At 46.1% G+C, this 20,070-nt stretch overlaps 1 protein-coding gene across 1 annotated transcript in view; it reads left to right on the top strand.

Annotated features, from left to right (window-relative positions):
- Positions 1–947: 947 nt before the first annotated feature.
- Positions 948–20,070, top strand: part of LOC130119757 (xylosyltransferase 1-like) — a 48,835-nt gene continuing 29,712 nt past the window's right edge. The window contains exons 1-2 of the mRNA XM_056288360.1: positions 948–1,015; positions 5,378–5,879. Coding sequence (XP_056144335.1) covers positions 948–1,015; positions 5,378–5,879 — 570 coding nt within the window. The remainder of the gene's footprint in view (positions 1,016–5,377; positions 5,880–20,070) is intronic.

The raw sequence follows: 20,070 nt of genomic DNA, 5'->3' as shown, positions 1-20,070 counted from the left end.
CTGTGTGTGTGTGTTTTTGTCAGACCTTTGATGGACTGGTGGCCTGTCCGGGGGGCCCCCCCGCCTGCCACCCAATGACTGCTGGGATAGGCTCCAGCATCCCTGTGACCCTGAGAGCAGGATAAGCGGTTTTGATAATGGATGGATGGATGAATCTTACATCTAAGCTACCTACATCAGCCTCAGTGCACCAGCCGCTGCTACAAGTCTTAGCTATTCCTGGGTTTCCCCTCCAGGATCATGCCCGCCCCAGGACAGCAATGTTTATTGCTCACCACTATTCACCATGCCCCTTCATTCATTCCTCTGCCCTCTCTTGCACCTTCTTCAGTTTTATATCTATGAACAACATCTATCTGCAGGAATACAGTTTCAATTATTTATCACGTCTGTCAAGCTTCACGATGACGGATAACTCATAAAAAGCAAGCTTGCGTTTCGGTCCCCTCTACCCTCCATTCATTAACACCAGCTCCTCCGGGAATGTGAGTGTGTGGTGACCAGCAGCTACCTACGGACGGAGTGCCAATTCAAACTCAAGAGGTTGTGGCAATGGCCTTGAAATGACCAAAGACCACTGGCCTCTCTGTTCCTTGCCGTGCAATCCATCACCATTATCACATTTACCTCACCGCCCCGTCTCCTCTGGAGATGGTGTTTTAACGCCACAAGAAAACACATTTGAACGCCGACTTCACTCTGCAATGTCTCATCCAAAGACGATGATGCATAAGCATCTGTCTGGTGTGATCGTTAATCTCCAGTTTTTAATGTGAAAATCTCAAACTAGTGAACCCCCACTCCCCTCTAGTGATTTTTAAATCGCAGAACGTTTTGCCAGATATTATCTCAGTTTTTTTTTTCAAAGGCCCAGCATCATTAATTTAGCTGTGGAGCTTGAAAAGGCGTCGAGTCTCTTCTTGCCTACGCAGATGAGTAGAGCCACCATGGAGAGCCCCAGAGAGGGTGGGAAAAGGAGGAAGGCAATTGAGAAAGAAGGGAAGGAGATTCCAGAGTAACATCTAATGAATGTAGAAATGCAGGAGGTTATACCCAAGTGAATAAACCAGGAAAGGTAAGAGAGGAGTGGGGAAACCTGATCCCGCTGGTCTATGGCAGATTCATGCAAGGTACAGCTTAAGAGTGTAGTATTTGTTTGGTGAGCCAAACCATAGCTGCACAAATAAAGCCTGAAACAATACATTTAGCGGCACGGTGGTGCAGGGGTTAGCACGGTCCCTCACAGCAAGAGGGTCCGGGGTTCGAACCCCGGGGTTATCCAACCTTGGGGGTTATCCCAGGTCATCCTCTGTGTGGAGTTTGCATGTTCTCCCCGTGTCTGCGTGGGTTTCCTCCGGGTGCTCTGGTTTCCTCCCACAGTCCAAAGACATGTAGATCAGGTGAATCAGCTGTACTAAATTGTCCCTAGGTGTGAATGTGTGTGTGTGTGTGGGGGGGGCTGTGATGGCCTGGCGGCCTGTCCAGGGTGTCTCCCCACCTACCGCCCAATGACTGCTGGGATAGGCTCCTGCTTCCCGCGACCCCGATTGGGATAAGCGGCTTGAATAATGGATCGACAATGCATTCAGCATCCAACACATGCAATAATCCATTCACATTCATACCAAGGGCCTCAGCAAGTGCATCAAAGGGAAGGATCCCTTCTCCGTTATGAATAGGCATGCTGTACATGTGCAGAGTAGACTTGGCAAAAAATGAGGTGACAGATTGTGAATGAAATAATAAAACACTTAATGGAAGTACTAAACAGCTCCACTTTGCACAAGGCAAATAAGAACCTCTTGGAAGCCAAACGTGGAATTTAGTTCAATCCACAATGTGGACAACATGCAATGCTGCAACAGAGCCGCTGGGCAAAAACACCAAACACACTTGTGCTAACTTGTTCCAAAGATGGTGATTAAAAATTAATGATGCCGTCTGGCACAATTTGAAATGCACTCAAAATAAAAAGTATTAGAGCTGCCATCCTGAACATTCCTCTGCAAACAAACATTGAATCAGAATCAGGTTTATTGGCTATGTAGGTTTGCACACACCTGGAATTTTATCTTTTTTTTTTTTAATTTCCCCCCTTTTTCTCCCCAACTGTATCCGGCCAATTACCCCACTCTTCCGAGCCGTCCCAGTCGATGCTCCACCCCCCTCTGCCGATCCAGGGAGGGCTGCAGACTACCACATGCCTCCTCCGATACATGTGGAGTCACCAGCCGCTTCTTTTCAACTGACAGTGAGGAGTTTCGCCAGGGGGCTGTAGCGCGTGGGAGAATCACACTATTCTCCCCAGTTCCCCCTCCCCCCTGAACAGGCACCCCGACCGACCAGAGGAGGCGCTAGTGCAGCGACCAGGACACACCCACACCCAGCTTCCCACCCACAGGCATGGCCAATTGTGTCTGTAGGGATGCCCAAACAAGCCAGAGGTAACTTGGGAATTCAAACTGGCAATTCCCGTGTTGGTAGGCAACAGAATGGACCGCTACACTACCTGGATGCCCCACACTTGGAATTTGACTCTGGTTTCGTACACTGTGAGAGCAATGAAACCAGAGTCAAATTCCATGTGTGTGCAAACCTACATGGCCAATAAACCGGATTCTGGTTCTGATACTTTCTATCACCGGCATATATAAGATTATAGCTAATACCGAATATTCACATCATGAACATTTTGTAGTTGCTAGTTTCAGTGGTTACTGTCAGGTAGGACTTTCACGGGAAAAACGAAACACTTTTTTGATGGTTTATATCGTCACCATACCAGCCAAGAAGTGAGGTTGTTATGGCTCACACGTGGATTCTGGCAGAGGAAACTTGCACCACAACATCAACAACTAAACCTCAGGTTCAGCCGTGGGTGTCTTTGTTTGGCGATGGGGGAGATGTGGATTTTACTGCACCGTGGACTCTGCTCCATTTCAAATGGCTCTCCAGGGTATGGATTGCTCCAACACACCATTGCAATCACACCGGCAGTGTAAATGCATATGTGTCGGTGAAGCGGCAAATCTTCAGGATTATAGCTTTGAAGAAAGAAAAAAAATAGAGGAAGACGTAGCGGAAGAGTGAGGGCTAATGAAATCTCATCTCCTCTAATTTTAGAAGTTCATTCAATAAGATCACTGGCACTTCTCTGCAATATGCATGAAATCAAAGTAATCCGGTTGAAAGTGCATTAGAGGGTGAGACGCCATGGAACAGCGGGCCGCTTTATTGCATTGCAAAATGTATAATGCTTACTGCATGGTTGGAGACCGATGATAGTAATAATAATCTCCTTGGGTCAAATGAAGGGGCTTGTGCATTTGTCTTTGGCTGTGCAAGAATACATAAATGTAATCATCCTTTCTTCCTGAAACACAGTTTGACTTTCTGTCAGCTGCATAGGATCCACTGCAATCGTGACTCAGATGAGGCATCCGAGAATGAGAAACGGTTACGATTTTGTTCACGTGGCTTCCCTGAATCCTACTTATCAACCAGGCTTAACAAAATGAAAAAAAATTTTTGATTGTGTCAGACTGTTAAGACAGTACACAATAGAAAAATGAAAAAGCAGTTCTCTGAATTACACCACGAGCAGACATGATAGGGTGGAAATTGCAATGATGTGAGAGCTGTGGTGAATATAAATGCTGGCATATTCTGACCTCTGATCCATCTTCTCTTCCATCCCACTCAGAATGCCTCCACCTTCCCCTATAGGAGAGCACGTGACTTGTCCAATTTCCTTCCTGCATATCGTCCTGTACACGTGTGCATTTGCCAAGTACTTCTGCAGTTGCCTGTATATATTTCATGCCATCAGTACAACCTACATTGCGTATGGATTTGCACTTGGTTTAATATTGTATATCAGTACATTCTAGTCTAATGTACTTCTGTATATAAGGTACAGACCAGGTGACAAATGAAAGGAAACACCCAACATAAAGTGTGTCAGTAAGGTGTTGGTCCACCAGGAGCCTCCAGAACAGCTTCGGTGCCCCTGGTCATAGATTCTACAAGTCTCTGAACTCTACTGGAGGGATGGACACCATTCCTCCAAAAGATATTCCCTCATTTGGTGTTTTGACGATGGTGGTAGAGAGCACTGTCCAACACGTCGGTCCAAATCTCCCATAGGTGTTCAACTGGGTTGAGATCTGGTGAGTGTGAAGGCCATACGTAGCATATGATTTACATCATTTTCATACTCATCAAACCATTCAGTGAGCCCTCGTGCCCTGTGAATGGGGGCATTGTCACAATGTTTTATATGTGTGTGTGTGAATTAATTGTAAAGCGCTTTGAGTGGCTGTTGCAACTAGAAAAGCACTATAAAAATGCAACTTGATTGATTGATTGATTGTCATCCTGGAAGAGACCACTCCTATCAGGATAGAAATGTCTCATCATAGGACAAAGGTGATTACTCTTTGTATTGATTTGCAGTGACCCTTCCCTCTGAGGGGACAAGGGGACCCAAACCATGCCGGGAAAATGCCCCCCACAGCATAACAGGGACCCCAGACCCCCTCACTGTAGGGGTCAAGCATTCAGGTTTTCCTTTAGTTTTGTCACCCGTCTGTATATAACAATATCTGTTTGCAAATTATGCACATGGGTACGCACACTGCACACTTCACATTGTATATGACGGTTTACAGTAACTTGGGACTAATTTGGACTAGTTTGTTGGATTTAGATTATTTTATTTCTCGATTTCCTTTTTAGATTGTGCTTTCTCTTAGATTTCCTTATTCTTACATCGTTTTTTCTTCTCGCTTTGCTACGCCTTGCACAGTCATTTGGGAAATGCCATCTAGCATTTCACTATAATGTTGCACCAGTACAACTATGTGACAGATAAACTTTGAACTTCAACCTCCAGTACATCACTGACCACAACCCTAACTGAAAATTTAAAGAAAGTGAGTCCTTTTGGCTTTTTGCGTTTATTTTAGTCCTGACTAAACAGAAAAGATGGGCTTCTCACCGTTTCTGTAGGACAACGGCCACTTTGGGAGTTCACCATGGGAGTAAAAGCATTTCACTGCTCACTGTGCTTGGGCGTTAAGTATGTGACAAATTAACCTTTGAATCTTGAATCATACCTATTAATGCCTTTGTAGATGCCTTCATACTTCATTCTTATTTAAAAAGCTGTGCGCTTTAAAAATTGCTATTTTACTAATGGCCACCAGAGAGCGTCTGCGTCCTCCCCCTCTCTCGCGCGCGCTCTCTCTCTCTCTCTCTCTCTCTCTCTCTCTCTCTCTCTCTCTCTCTCTCTCTCTCTCTCTCTCTCTCTCCTCTGTCAGTCACTCGCTCTCTCTCGCTCTCTCTCCAGCTTCCAAACCGCTCTCCTCATTTTAAGCCGCTGCCAAATTCCCTCCTCCTCCACCACCACCTCCTCCTCCTCCCTCTGCTCTCTATCAGACTGCCGGCAGCACGTAACAGACGGAGCAGAGGAGGCTCTCATAGCCGCCGTCGGTATTCAGCGGAGCGGCGTGACTCTCAGCTTGAGGCGCTGTGCGTGCGTCTGCGTGTGCGGGGGGCAGAAGATGGTGGTCGGCCCGCCGTGTGGCCGCAGGCTGGCCCGGCGCTCCAGCTCGGCGCTGCTCGCCGCTCTCACCGTCCTGTTGATCCAGACGCTCATCGTGTGGAACTTCAGCTCCTTCGACTTGGGGGAGGATGGGAGAGGAGGAGGGGGAGGAAGAGGGGGAGACGGAGCCGGCAGAAACCGAGGGAAGAGAGACCGGGTCGGGGCGGGGGTCAACAAAGCCCAGGGCGAGGAGCCCCCTCGGAGCGGGCAGCAGAGGAGAGGCGACCCGCCGCCGCCGCTCGGCAAGGCGGCAGTGCGCCACAAGCTGCAGGCGGTAAGCGTCAACCCGGCTTTTGTTCATCCATAGCGAATTAAGAGGGAACCGGGGGGAGACACTGGGCTATTATCGCCTTTACGTTTCTAATTGGATCATGCCAGCTTTTAATCGGCTGGAAAATGCGGGATTGGTTCCCACAGTGGAACCGCGTGGTGAGCCGCGGAGCGAGGATGTGAAGGGATAGGCAGCAGTTCGTGTGTCTTGTTTGTGGCATTTCCCCCAAACGAATATTGAGCTACAACAGTTATATTAATGATATGGTGATATGAACCTAGCTGTCGTCTGGGATTCTGGTTGTCGTTATGTCGGGATAAAACTTGCGTGTTGTCATTCGCTGGTCTTAAAGGCGGTGTGGTACAGTTCTGTGAACTTGTCCAGACTGTTTTAGCTGAGGGGACACCAACAGCCAACACCTGATCCACATAGACAACCATCATGACCCACACTTCTCTGCTGCGTATCATCATCATCATCATCATCAACATCATAAAAGATGTTGTGATAATTGGTATAGTCCAGCTCTACACAGATCGGGTATTTTTAAAATAATTTCGATAACTGTGTTGGTATAAAACCCAGAGGTGGCCTGGGTCCATTGTTAATGGAGGTCAGGAGAAACAAAACGCTTGAATTTTTTTGCCATGACTAACTCAAACGCTGTTATCTCCACACAAAATGCCTGTTTCTTATGTGAAACTAAAAGGGGCTTACTTGGCAGGGACAGACAAAGAAGACACCGAATTAATGGACGTCCACCCACAGTAACACTTAACAGTGGATATGGAGAAAATGTGTGCACAGCTTGTTTCTGAAAAGCTGAAGTTCAGGCTACGGGTGTGTTGATTCATTTTCCATGGCCCTTCGGCTCACAGTCGACTCACACCGGGCATATAACACACACACACACACACACACCCTATTTATAATTCATACCTGTCACCTACGTCACCCTCTCCAACCTTCCACTGTGCACGGCGTGTGTGCACATCAGAGTTGTTATATTTTTGTATTTTTCATTAGTTTCTATTTTCAGTTCGCTTTAGTTTCAGTTACTTCCCAGAGTGGCTTTGCACGTTTCATTTTAGTTGTTACTGTTTAGAAGTGTTGCAGTATTAGTTTTATTTATTTTTTTATTTGTTATTATTATAACATGGGGGGGGTAGTTGTCATGAGCAAGATTTAAGAAGTTCAGTGCTATATAGATAAAGTTTCTTATTATTGTGGTCATTATTATTGTAGTTGTTGTTGTTGTCATTATCACAATACAAACACAGCACTGTGACTCACAGTCCTGCAGACCCGCCGGTCTGAATAAACAGATGCATCCACGCCTCCTCATGCTGGTTGTGTTGACAAGTTTGACCGAATCCACAAAGACTAAGACTAAACACACTTCCTTCTGTATGTCATCACTTTATTTTAGTTAGTGTTCTAGGTACACAATGTAGTTTCAGTTAGTTTTCTTTTTTTTTCTAAAGTCTATTTTTCATGTTTATTTCAGGTAACTCAAATGTTTTTCCACACCTAGTTTTAGTTGTTAGCTCAGGTTTAGTGAACTATAATACCTTGGTGTGCATGTGTGTTACGTGCACATGACACAGCACCACACGGACACACACACACTGGTGCCACACTAGCTGGGATCTAACAGAGATTCCACTGGGTTCACACAATAATAGTGTGTCTTCCTCGCCTTCGATCCAGGTGTTCTTGCTAGTGCCCTAGACACAGACACAGACACACACACACACATACACACACACACACGAAGATATGGGTGGTGTGTATTCGGGAAGCTGGAATTTCTGAATCCATTCTGTGGCCTCTCATTACAGAGAAGCAGATGCATGGTTCATACCTTGTTGTCATCTTCCATCCATGGATCTGTGGCTGTGCGTGTGTGTGTGTGTGTGTGTGTGTGTGTGTGTGTGTGTGTGTGTGTGTGTGTGTGTGCACGTGCGTGCATGCATGTGTGTGTGCGCGCGTGTGTGTGTGTGCGTGTGTGCGTGTGAGGTTATATGTCTGACATTTATGGGCCTTTAAACAAGAGTGATACATCCCTGCAATTTTTTTATTGGCCGGGCAGGGGTGTGGTGGCAAAACAGAGGAGAAAGGGGCGACAGGTGGAGGGAGAGAGAGAAACAGAGAGGGGGGGGGGGAGAGGCGAGGAGAGAGAGGAAGAGGAGAGGAGAGACAGAAGAGTTGAGGCGGGAGAGGAGAAATAGAGAGGAGACAGGGAGAGGAGAGAGAGAAGAGGTGAGGAGAGAGAGGGAGAGGAGGAGAGAGAAGAGGTGAGGAGAGAGACAGAGAGGAGGAGAGAGAGACTAGAAAAGAATAAAATAAAAAGTAATCTTGATAGAAAAACATTTGAGCGTTCACTAAGTTAAAGTACATACATGACTGAGTACTGTGTGTGTGTGTATGTGTGTGTGTGCGCGCGCACACACATGGGAGAGAGTGAGAATACAGGTTGTGTCTGTGGCACACAGAAACGTGTTAAAACCACAGTTTGTGTTGTGAAGAGAGAATGGAGGAGGAGGAGGTTCAGTGCTTTTTCCCCCCTGAAGGAAGATTTGCCTGCCTTTTCCAATAAAATGGTCAAATGAGGTTTTTTTACGGTATTTTGATGAAAACTGAATCACAGGTGATTGTCCGTGACCCCCCTCACTGGGAGGTGGGGTGTTGGGGAAATTACACTGCCAGTGATCTTCGGGCCGTGTGCTTTGCTAGTGTTTGCATGCAATTCACTGCAGATGCATGCACCCCAAACGCCTCTGGAATCACGTCTGTTTGTATGCATGCATTCGAATGTGTGTGTGTATAAGTGTGTGTGTGTGTGTGTGTGTGTGTGTGTGTGTGTAAGTGTGTGTAAAGTACCACAAGTAGCGACAAGTTTAACATGTCCATCTAACGGTTACTGCCGTTGCAGCAGCTACCACAGTAGACATATTCACCAAATTTGCAAAATTACAGTACAAGCAGTGTGCTGTGTTCCAGGAAACCGGCACAGGAAAGGAATGCTTACAAAGGTGTGTGTGTATGTGTGTATGTGTGTGTGTCCTGGCGTGTACTCCGTCTCACTCGCACAGGCCCTTCAACATCGTAGCAGATGGAACATTTATGCTGACTAAATGTATTTACAGTGGCGGTGGATGGGGCCAGTTTACACAGCCCGTACATTCATCTGCCTTGCTTTACACACCTTCACGCAGTCATGGACCCACCCAGACTGATGCACACTAGTTGCACACACACAACACGGGGGGGGGGGTAACCAGATATGTATCAGACTCGTTTCATGTCCATGCCCTGATGCCAGGTTAGCGCCGCATTATCAGATTATGGAATTGAGCCAGTCTACTCTAATGTGATTTGTAATCTCTAATCTAGTTCAGATCATGCAATAATCCCTAAACCTGTTTGTGTGTGTGTGTGTGTGTGTGTGGTAAGATGATCGACAGTTTCTTGTACTGCCATGGTTCTCAAAAGTTAAACACACTCGGTGAACATGCACAGGGGTGTGTGCATGGTTAGTCAAAAGGTGTACGTCATCAATTTGGTTTTTTCTTTCTTCCTCTGCTGAATCTCACCCGCTTCCAGTGTGGGAAGACGGCGGCACAAATTCGTGTTTGCGGCGGCCTCAGCCAGTACCGTCCATGCAGCGTCTTTGTCCACGTCTAAGTTTGTCTTCGTTTGATGGCTGGGAGAGCTGGCACTGGATTGGCTCAGAGAGCTTGGTCTGCCTCGTCCTGTGGGCCCAGGGACCACGGCCCTGCTTGGTGCTGTAACTGAAGAGCTAACACCGAGGGCGGTCTGACAGGACACGGAAGCGGGGCAGGCTAAGCTAACTGCTAGCCCATGCAGACCGGCAGTTCCGACAGTCATCCTGGCTGGCGTTTGTTTCGGTTTAGATATATGTGTGATATATGAGTTAGTTTGGTATGTGTTCTTGTCTATGTGTTTTTGTTTTTGTGTTGTACTGCTGTGGGCTGAGGAAAAGGATGTTTCATTTAATTTTATGTGCGCAAGTGCATGAAATGAAACGACAAATTAAGTGTTCCTGATTTCTGATTCTGAAGTTCTTCAACCCACCAGTCTGCCTTTACGCAGACGCTCCTTGCGGCTAAATGTCACCTCACCAGTGGGCCCTCGGCCAGGCTAGGGGTCCAGTCCTGTGGGCTATATATAGTCCTGCACCCCCATATAATGTGCTGCTATTGACTTTCCTACTGATACTCACACATACACAGTTCAGAATATCCACTCGTGTGCTGCAGAGATGGCCATCAGCACCCGCGTACTGGAGCGAAAGTAGTATTCCAAAATGTACGGTGTGCTTGCACTAAAATATGCATATATATTTGAGATTGATTAATTCAATGATTAAAATGTTATTAAACATTAATAGATACATCTTTAAAATACTAATAAAACATGCCGAATTACTTTCAATGGGACTAATAGTTATGGATCAGTCACGCCACACCACTCGCACACAACGGCACCCACCCAGCAGAGATGTTTTGAACTAATCGATGGATCGGCCGATCGTTGCAATATATGCAATGTCAAACTTAGAGGGGCCATCTGTAATGGCATGCACCACGGCCATGTGGAGCACCGCATCAACACCAGCGCCCCGCTGACAACAAGCAACATGACATATCTCCCCGTTGGGTCAACGCTGCGAATTTGGTGGGAGAAATGGAGACGACTGAAAGCCTCAAAATGGATTGAAAGTGATGCGGCATTAGCTGGGTTTCTCATTCGCAAGTAATAAAGCGAACAACGTTAACGAAATGTGACCAAAACACCAGCAGAGGTAGGGTGGACGGCCGGCCGGCGAATTGCAGCTTTAACTATCATAAGCACACCGGCTCTGTGATGAACCGCCTGCGAGTCACGGGTAAAGACAATGGGGCAGCATGGCTCAGGAGGTAGAGCAAGTCGTCTCCTCAGAAGGTTGCTGGTTTGAACCCCGGCTCCTCCAGAGAGCGTGTCGAAGTGTCCTTGAGCAAGACACTGAACCACTAACTGCTCCTGATGAGCAGGCTGGTGCCTTGCATGGCAGCCTCCACCATCAGTGTATGAATGTGTGTGATGGGTGGATGTGAAGCATGCACTGTAAAGCACTATGAGTGGTCGGTAGACTGGAACAGCACAGTAAATGCAGTCCATTTACTTTTTCTTTTTTGGATTTTCCCCCTTTTTCTCCCCAATTGTACCCAGCCATTTACCCCACTCTGCCGAGCCGTCCCGGTCGCTGCTTCACCCCCTCTGCCGATCCAGGGAGGGCTGCAGACTACCACATGCCTCCTCCGATACATGTGGAGTCACCAGCCGCTTTTTTTCACCTGACAGTGAGGAGTTTCACCAGGGGGACGTAGCATGTGGGAGGATCACGCTATTCCCCCCACCCCCCCACCCCCGAACAGGCGCCCCAACCGACCAGAGGAGGCGCTAGTGCAGCGATCTGGACACATACCCCCATCTGGCTTCCCACCTGCAGACACAGCCAATTGTGTCTGTAGGGACGCCCGACCAAGCCGGAGGTAACATGGGGATTCGAACCGGCGATCCCCGTGTTGGTAGGCCACGGAATAGACCGCCATGCTACCATTTACCATTTTACCATTTCCAAATACAAGACGATGAAAAACAACCCCACATCTCATTGTTGGTCAGGACTGCCCAGCACCTAACAGTGGCTCACGATAACCAGCTAATAGTCCATAAAATAGTTGTGTTTGATTATTTTCATGTTGCTGATTCATGAAATGGACAACCTCAAATGGGTAAGACTTACCTGCGGTGAGAGTGGCTCATTTGCATAACATGTGCATCAATTAAGGTACCGGGTAGTAAAATAATCGTTAATAACTTTTTATAAGCACTCAAACAGGGAAATCAGGTCAAAATGCACATCCTTACACACACACACACACACACACACACACACACACACACACACACACACACACACACACACACACACACACACACACACACACACACACACACACACACACACAGTCTTTGTGCCAATAGTCCTCTGGGGGTGACGGTGGTGCTGCTAGCTTCGGGGATAATGGATGATGGATGGCAGGGTAACCCACGTGTCCTTGCCCTAATCGAGCTAACAGCTGTCTAGGCCGCTGCGCTGGTTACAGATCGTGGACCAGGATGGCAGCCGACGTGCCTTTTTAACATCAAATTCCTCCCGCTCCTTGTGGGGTGGGGGGGTGGGGGGGTATCACGGCCATCTCATAGTCATAATCCCTGCATGTTCTGGGTCAGTCCCTGACGTCGCCCTTCATCCCACGTCTCCGCCCAGCTTTTCATGTCCATTAGCTCCTCAGCAAGCACAAAACCGCAGATTGTGGACGACTAGCGATTTTGTCGAAGACCTCTCACTAAGGAGGCCTGATTGATTTGTAACCTCGCCTGATGTTGTTTTGAAATCTCTCGTTAAGCAGCAGCATGGCAAGCGCTTTCAGTTTAAACAGTGGGGTCAAGTCCGTATCGCTCCATCTCAAAAGGTCAAGCGGTGGGAGATAATCCCCGCCTGTAAAATATGGCAGCCGTCCATTCAAAGAGACATTATATTGGAGCGTCCCTCTCTGTTAGCGGTCAAGTACACTTGTTTTAAGACTGGAAAGCTGGTTTATGTTATTTTCTTTCTTCAGCTGATCCTCCCTAAACCCGGCATAGATAGATTTAAATCCCAGCGTAATCCCCGGCATCCACGGGTGCGAGGGCTACTTTGACCAGGTTTCACAGTGGGGCTAACCCTTATAGTCCATTTAGCCATCTTTCTGCCCATCTGTCTCTATTTTTTCCTTTGTCTAGCTCTTCCTCTCCTCTCTCTCGGAGATTTGATACTTCTGCGGGGGGTTCCACCATTTCATTTTTCAGACCCACAACTGGTATTTATTTTTAAATGGTGATTCCTCCCCCTTGCTTCTTGCACTCCCATGATTTTTTGATTTTTTTTTTTTTTGAGATACTTCATTGATCCCCATGGTGGTGGGGGGGGGGGATTACGCTCTGCACTTAACCCATCCTAGCTGTGCAGCTAAGAGTAGTGGGCAGCCGCCATGCAGCGCACCCAGGGACCAACTCCAGTTCGTCTTGATATGCTTTGGTCAAGGGCACAGACAGGAAGGAGTATTAACCCTAACATGCATGTCTTTTTGATGGTGGGGGAAACCGGAGCACCCGGAGAAACCCCAGTACATGCAAACTCCACACAGAGGACGACCTTGGATGACCCCCAAGGGTTGAACAACCCCGGGGTTTGAACCCAAGACCTTCTTGCTGTGAGGCGACAACGCTAACCACTGCGCCACCGTGCCCCGTCTCCTTTGTCTCCCTGCCTCCCCCTATTTTTGCTGCCTCCTCATGAGGAAATAATAAGTACTGTCATAACAATGGGTTTGAGGACATAAACGGAAGTATTTAAAGTTCCCTTGCTTAGTAGTTCATCCTTGTTCTCGTCTCCCCGGCTCCTCTTGGAGTCACCGATCGATTTCGCAGATTCACATTTAACTTTGTTCCACTTTATTCACCGGTAAATTCATATTTCTACAGCCTTGCGTCTAATTCACGACACCATGCCTTTCTTGATATGTTCCTACCCGTGGGTGCGAGGGGCACCGGGTGGCGTCTCGGGCGTGTCATGAGGAACAAAACACATGGAGACTGGTGACAAAAGGCAGCGAGTACGAGAAGAATTGATATTGGGGAATTGGGGAAGAATGTGTGTTTCTCAGTGGAGAGGGGTAAATGGTGGGATTTGGGGGCTAGTCTGCCCCCGGGGGATGATAGAGAAGCGCGTGTTTGAATGGGGGATTTTATGCCATGTGACGCCATGGGACTGGTGGCAGCGAGGCTGGTTTACTTTTGGTAAACACACACATGCAGAGGGGGGTATGTTTGGCCCGGTATTAGCAGCGAGCGATATTATAGACTCCGCTGAATGTTCACACATTCGTTCATGTGTACACAACGAACACACACACACACACACATTAACACACTGCTGTGTTGTTTGATCAATGGATTGCCTGGGCCCCACAAAGTCACACACACCCAGGTGAAAGGCCTATTTATCTCTTGATTTAAATGTGCCACTTAAAAAGAGTAAATACGGTACTTCTTTTTTTTACCTTTCACGCTGAGCAAAGTATGCCGAGAAAAGCCCCCATCAATCTGCAAGTCTCGCCCCTCTTCTCTTGTCTTTCCTGTTTCACTTTAGGAGAAAGAATGTGAGAAAGACAACATTAGGAATAATAGAATGAGTCAGCCAGAAAGATTGATTAAGATTAAAAATGAGAAAATGAGGTTGAAAATTGAATAGACTGTCTCGACCCCACGGCCACCAATCCGTGGCACAACAAGCGACACAAGGGCCAGAAAAACATCCTAGACCGGGGGTTAACAATAGGGATGCCCCAGTACCGATACTAGTCTCGGATATGGGGTCGATAGCAGGCTAAAATGCAGTATCGGTATCTGAGATTTTTTTTGGGGGGGGGGGGATTTCCCCCCCTTTTTTCTCCCCAATTGCACTTGGCTAATTACCCCACTCTTCCGAGCCATCCCGGTCGCTGCTCCACCCCCTCTGCCGATCCGGGGAGGGCTGTAGACTACCACATGCCTCCTCCAATACATGTGGAGTCCCCAGCCGCTTCTTTTCACCTGACAGTGAGGAGTTTTGCCTTGGGGACGTAGCACGTGGGAGGATCACGCTATTCCCCCCCAGTTCCCCCTCCCCCCTGAACAGGTGCCCCAACCAACCAGAGGAGGTGCTAGTGCAGCAACCAGGACACATACCCACATCTGGCTTCCTGCCCGAAAACACGGGATTCAAACCCGAGATCCCTGTGTTGGTAGTCAACGGAATAGACTGCTATGCTACCCAGATGCCTGGTATCTGAGATTTTACCAGAGACTAAAACCAAAAGCCTTGAGTAGCTGTATTGATTTTGTACATTTGTTTGGCACACTGAAGTTTGCATTTCTTCAATAATAGGAAAAACCTCATTCTATCGCAGTTATTTTGCTCACTGATCCCAAACCAATGATCTAAGTCTGCAGTGTCTGGATGGATGGGATCAGTAATCTGTATTGGTCGACTCGATGGTACAGTGAAAAAGTGATATTGGTTGCATCCTTAGTTATAAGGAGATTTTTGATCCCCTGTTGAATGCAGAAACACAGGAAGCAGGCACACAAATCCCTTTCATTACACGCTACATTACACATTTCATTGCACAAATAACAACTGTGTGACAATGAAAATGCAGGAAAAAGATTTTGCAAGTCTGCTGAAAACGAAATGAAATACAACAATGTCTTTTTGAAATTAAACTCTAAATCATTTTATCAGTTGTACACTTGTAGGTATATCTCATACACAGAGTTCAGCAGTTCAGAGAAAATTAGGTTCAATTGATTTTGAGTTTGTGTTGTAATAGTGCATGAAAATCAGTTCCTCTTAGAAAATTATCGCTGCCCCTACCTAGATTATGATGGCGCTCATTATTTTGATATGGCGTACACCTGTAGACAAGACAGGTAGCACACGACTTTTCTTCTACCACATATAGCTTAGAAGCCTCCTCTCAGCACACATTTAACTCTCCTGTCGATGTAGTCCCACCAAACCCACAGCTCTGTATTAGGGATGGTGTTAGATGGATGTAGAGCTGTGCCAGGGTTTCCACCATCCTCATTTCTCATTTATGGAGTCCCTTCATATGCATGCTTTAAATGTGCCTTTTCTCACAAGAGGTTGCATGCCTTCTGTCTGCCTTGACCGATATAGCCCAGATATACGAGGCACCGCAATGACGTGGCTGGATCTCCATATATGCCACCGTGGAGCTCTGTGGTTCATGGTTGCCGCCCTGACCAATAGCTCTTTTGCACTTGCTGCACAGTTTAGTTGGGCATCTAACTTTAAGAGCAGTCTGGCAAGATCCAGTTTTTATCCATTTCTCTTATGATTGAACTTATCATGGTCTCCTCGGTTCTCAACAGTTTAAACAAAAAAATTTTTTAATACTTCTCCCCTAGTCAAAGCCTCCTCACAGTTCTGTCTCTGAGCTTTACTTGCATTTCATCTTAGTTTCTGCTCCAATACTACACAGCATCATATACAAGTCTGTTCTCAGTCACGTACAATCAGTAGAAATCCCACAGGTAGATTCTAGTCAAGCTGTGGAAACAAGGACATTGAAAGCGATTTGTTTGTACCTTAAAGGTACGTATCAAATGGAGTTTTTCCATGTGGAAAACTTGGTTTTGTTTACATAAAAACAACACATTGTGCATGTCTCTAAGGCCGATCAAACATGTTGAATGCATTTCCTACCTCATAAAGCTTTTGCAGAGCCTTTTGCTGGTATGTTTTGAAAGTTGTGTTGTTTACATTGGCTTGTCATCTTCTTGGCGGATATGGTGCGTTACTGCCACCATGTTGAATTACCTCAGCAATACTTCGGCTGAATATATCTCTTTGTCTTTCTGTTAGAGGGTTTGGGGTTTTTTTAGGGAGTTGTTCCTTATTTCGATGCGAGGGTCTAAGGACAGGATGTTGTGTTGCTGTAAAGCCCCCTGAGGAAAATTTGTAATTTGTGATACTGGGCTATACAAATAAAATTGACCTGACATGGCTTTTGTTTTCTTTGTTACAGTCAGTTGTTTTTTGTTTTTGTTTTTTTGTCTTGTGCCCACAGGTGCATGTAGCGTGCATATGCATCCTTGTGCGTATACTAGAAGAAAATGTGATACAAAAAATACAGGGACCCACTTTTTTAACTATGCTTATGGCGCCACTAGGGGTCAAAACCTGCATTGAATACTTGACTCAATCCACAATACTACAAAAATGCCACACAAAAAAAGTCGAGGGGGTGGGGATGGATGAATATTGTGTTCAAAACACTAAACGCCTTGCCTAATTGTCTCCTCCCGGTCTTTCTAAAAAATTACACGTCTGTAACTGGTTGGTCATGGAGTTAGCAACAAACACTAATGCTAGCTAAAGAAGTATTTGACGACGCTGCACGACTGGTGTTGACATTTGAGGGAGCCGTAGAAAGAGAAGGCCAATTTGGGCCTCTTGAGACCTCATTAAATGTACTAATATATTTTTGTGCCTCTGGTTTGTTTGCATTCTCCTCCCCATTCATTACTGTTCTGCCAAAAAAGTCTGAATCTGAACAGTACACTTGTCACTCTCTGCCACACCTTTTGAGAGCAGTTGCTGGAAAAAACATAGTTTAAATAAATAAAGTACTTCTTCACAGCATGCCTTGGTAGTTTGTTGTAGCACTGTCAATCAAAATGACCACTACAAGCTATTGACAGGGTAGTGAGGGGGTCACAGCTCTCCCAGATTGTGTCAAAGACCCCTAGAAGCAGCCTCTGCTTCCAGGCAGGGAAAAATCCATCCTATTTAGGGGGGGTTACTAAATTTTTGATACCCGTTTAATTGAAATATTAACATTGCAATACATGGCAATGGCACGGTGCGGCACGGTGGCGCAGTGGTTAGCACTGCCGCCTCACAGCAAGAAGGTCCTAGGTTCGAACTCCGGGGTTGTCCAACCTTGGGGGTCATCCCAGGTCCTTTTTGTGTGGAGTTTGCGTGTTCTCACCCTGTCTGCGTGGGTTTTCTCTGGGTGCTTCGGTTTCCCCCACCATCAAAAAGACCCCCCACCATGTTAGGGTCTGTGCCCCTGACCGAGGCATGGCAAGACGAACTGGAGTTGGTCCCCGGGCACTGCACGGTGGCTGCCCACTGCTCCTAGCTACATAGCTAGGATGGGTTAAATGCAAAAGAAGAATTTCCCCACGGGGATCAATAAAGTAGTAAAATAAATAAAAAATACATTTCAACTCGTACTGTGTTATCCGGAATGTAACAGTATTTCCCCTAGAGTTTTTTTCAACGGTGCTGTTGTGGGCACTCTATGTCCACGAGCAGGTGATACCATCAGCGTCGCCAGGTCATTTTGCTGGTGCTTAAGCCCCGAAGGTTTTGAGTGTAGCCCCGCATATAATTTCAAATTTAAGCCTATGTGAAGCCCGACAAAAAATTTAATGTGTGCGAATGTCCGATAGTCTTCGTAACATAACAGCCTGTCAAAATAAATGTAGGTCTCTAAACTAACTCCGTGTGTGTGTGTGTGTGTGTGTGTGTGTGTGTGTGTGTGTGTGTGTGTGTGTGTGTGTGTGTGTGAGAGTGAAAGCAAATTTAGTATTCCAATAACAATCCATCCATTATCCAAACCGCTTATCCTGCCCTCAGGATCACGGGGATGCTGGAGCCTATCCCAGTAGTCATTGGGCAGCAGGCTTGGAGACACCCTGGACAGGCTGCCAGGCCATCACAGGGCCCACACACACACACACACACACACACACACCTAGTGACAAATTAGTACAGCCTAATGATTAATAATTAACAATTTAGTAGCAGCGATTTTAAATTGTTTGAAAGATAGTATTAAAGTTTTTAAAATGTTAATTTTGGTGTCAGTCGTTTCTCAACAGACATACTAACATATACAAATTGGGTATTTATCTTGACAGAATATAAGAGTTTAAAAACCATGGGCAGTCATTTTGACCGCCCATGGTCGTTCTAGTAGTTTTTAAGTTTTGTATGTTGTTGGGGACTGTTTCAGTAGTTATTTTCAAAATGGAAAACACATATTGCTAATCTAACAAACGTAACAAGGTCTATACAATATGAAATGTAAAAAAAAAGAACTGAAAATAACCACTGAAACAGTCCAAACAGAAAATCTACAGAGAAAAAAAATGCCTGAACATTCTACAGCAGCTTCCACATGAGCCGCTGAATTACACACATTCAGATGCAAATAAAAAGAAAATGCACACTAACACTCAAACCAACTAGCACACAAGTGCTTTAGCTCCCAATGAAGAAAACATGGCGTCTGAGAAGTGCTATATTGGGGACTTAAATACTAACCCCCTTCACTTTTCCAGCAGTTGGGGAAACGACAGACTAGACTTTTCTTAGTCTTGAGAAGCTGCAGTATTTATTAACTGACACACTTTAGCCTATACTGTACATTTACTGCTCAACTGACAACTTACTGCTAACCTTTTCCTCTACTCCGCTCGCATTCACCATCACTTTTCTGCCACTCGCTCTCACACTTGCTCCATCAAAAACACGCTATGCGCACACATAACGCGCTGCTCTATACCTTACTTCATATTGGCAGATGGCAAATAACGATTTGGTGCATTACTGCCACCAACTGTAATGGAGAGTTGATTAAAATGTCTATTTACTTGAGAAAAAAAACTCATGTCTTCTCAATTTCACAGGTTTCTGAGAGGGACTAAAAGCCTCTCTGAGCAGCTTCTGCACACCTTCTCCAGAAACTCCTACAACACCCAGAAATTACCTTCCTGCATCTACAATTATGTCAGTTCTCTCCGATTTTCTTTCTACTCCAGTAGTACAGTCAATTACCATTGCCAAAAAGGCCAAAAACTTCATCAGGTCCTTAAAATGGCAAAACTAAGCATGCTTTTTGACTGACTTGTCCTCCTTAGGTTCTTGTCTCACATCATTCTCATTGTTTCTCAATTCTTTTAGCAGCTTCAGCATATGACAATCCCTTTTCTGCTCTCATCTTATTCACTTCACTTCCTTAATTCTTTTTGGACACTGTGCTGACCCCATCATGATTTCCCTTGCAGTGCAGGCACTTTCCTTGTGCTTTCTCTACATTTCAGTTGTCCGTCCCACATCACCCACATCTTCTGACTCCATTACATACTTAAGCAACATGTCCAGATTTCTGACAGCAAAAACATCTGAGAGGAGCTCTCTCATATGGCCTCACCCTGTAACTCACATAATCAAGGTACACTCTTTCTTGCAACTCCCCTTCAAAATTCAAACACAGAATTACTGTCCTCCTTCTCCCCTTCTCGGAATCTAGTCATTCTTCTTGCCTCACACACACCTGCAACATCCCAAAATGACTCAGCCTCTACTGACAGTGGCACGTCACCCTTCTTCTTTGCTCTTAACCTGAGTGGGAAGCAAGTCACACAGAGACTTCTAAATACCATGATCTTAAGGGCTCTGTCTCTGTTACACTTTGAAATAAAACAATGGACACCATCCCAC

Source organism: Lampris incognitus, chromosome 10 (assembly GCF_029633865.1).
Source record: "Lampris incognitus isolate fLamInc1 chromosome 10, fLamInc1.hap2, whole genome shotgun sequence".
In the NCBI taxonomy this organism is placed as follows: domain Eukaryota; kingdom Metazoa; phylum Chordata; class Actinopteri; order Lampriformes; family Lampridae; genus Lampris; species Lampris incognitus.
This window is presented reverse-complemented; position numbering and strand designations above follow the sequence as displayed.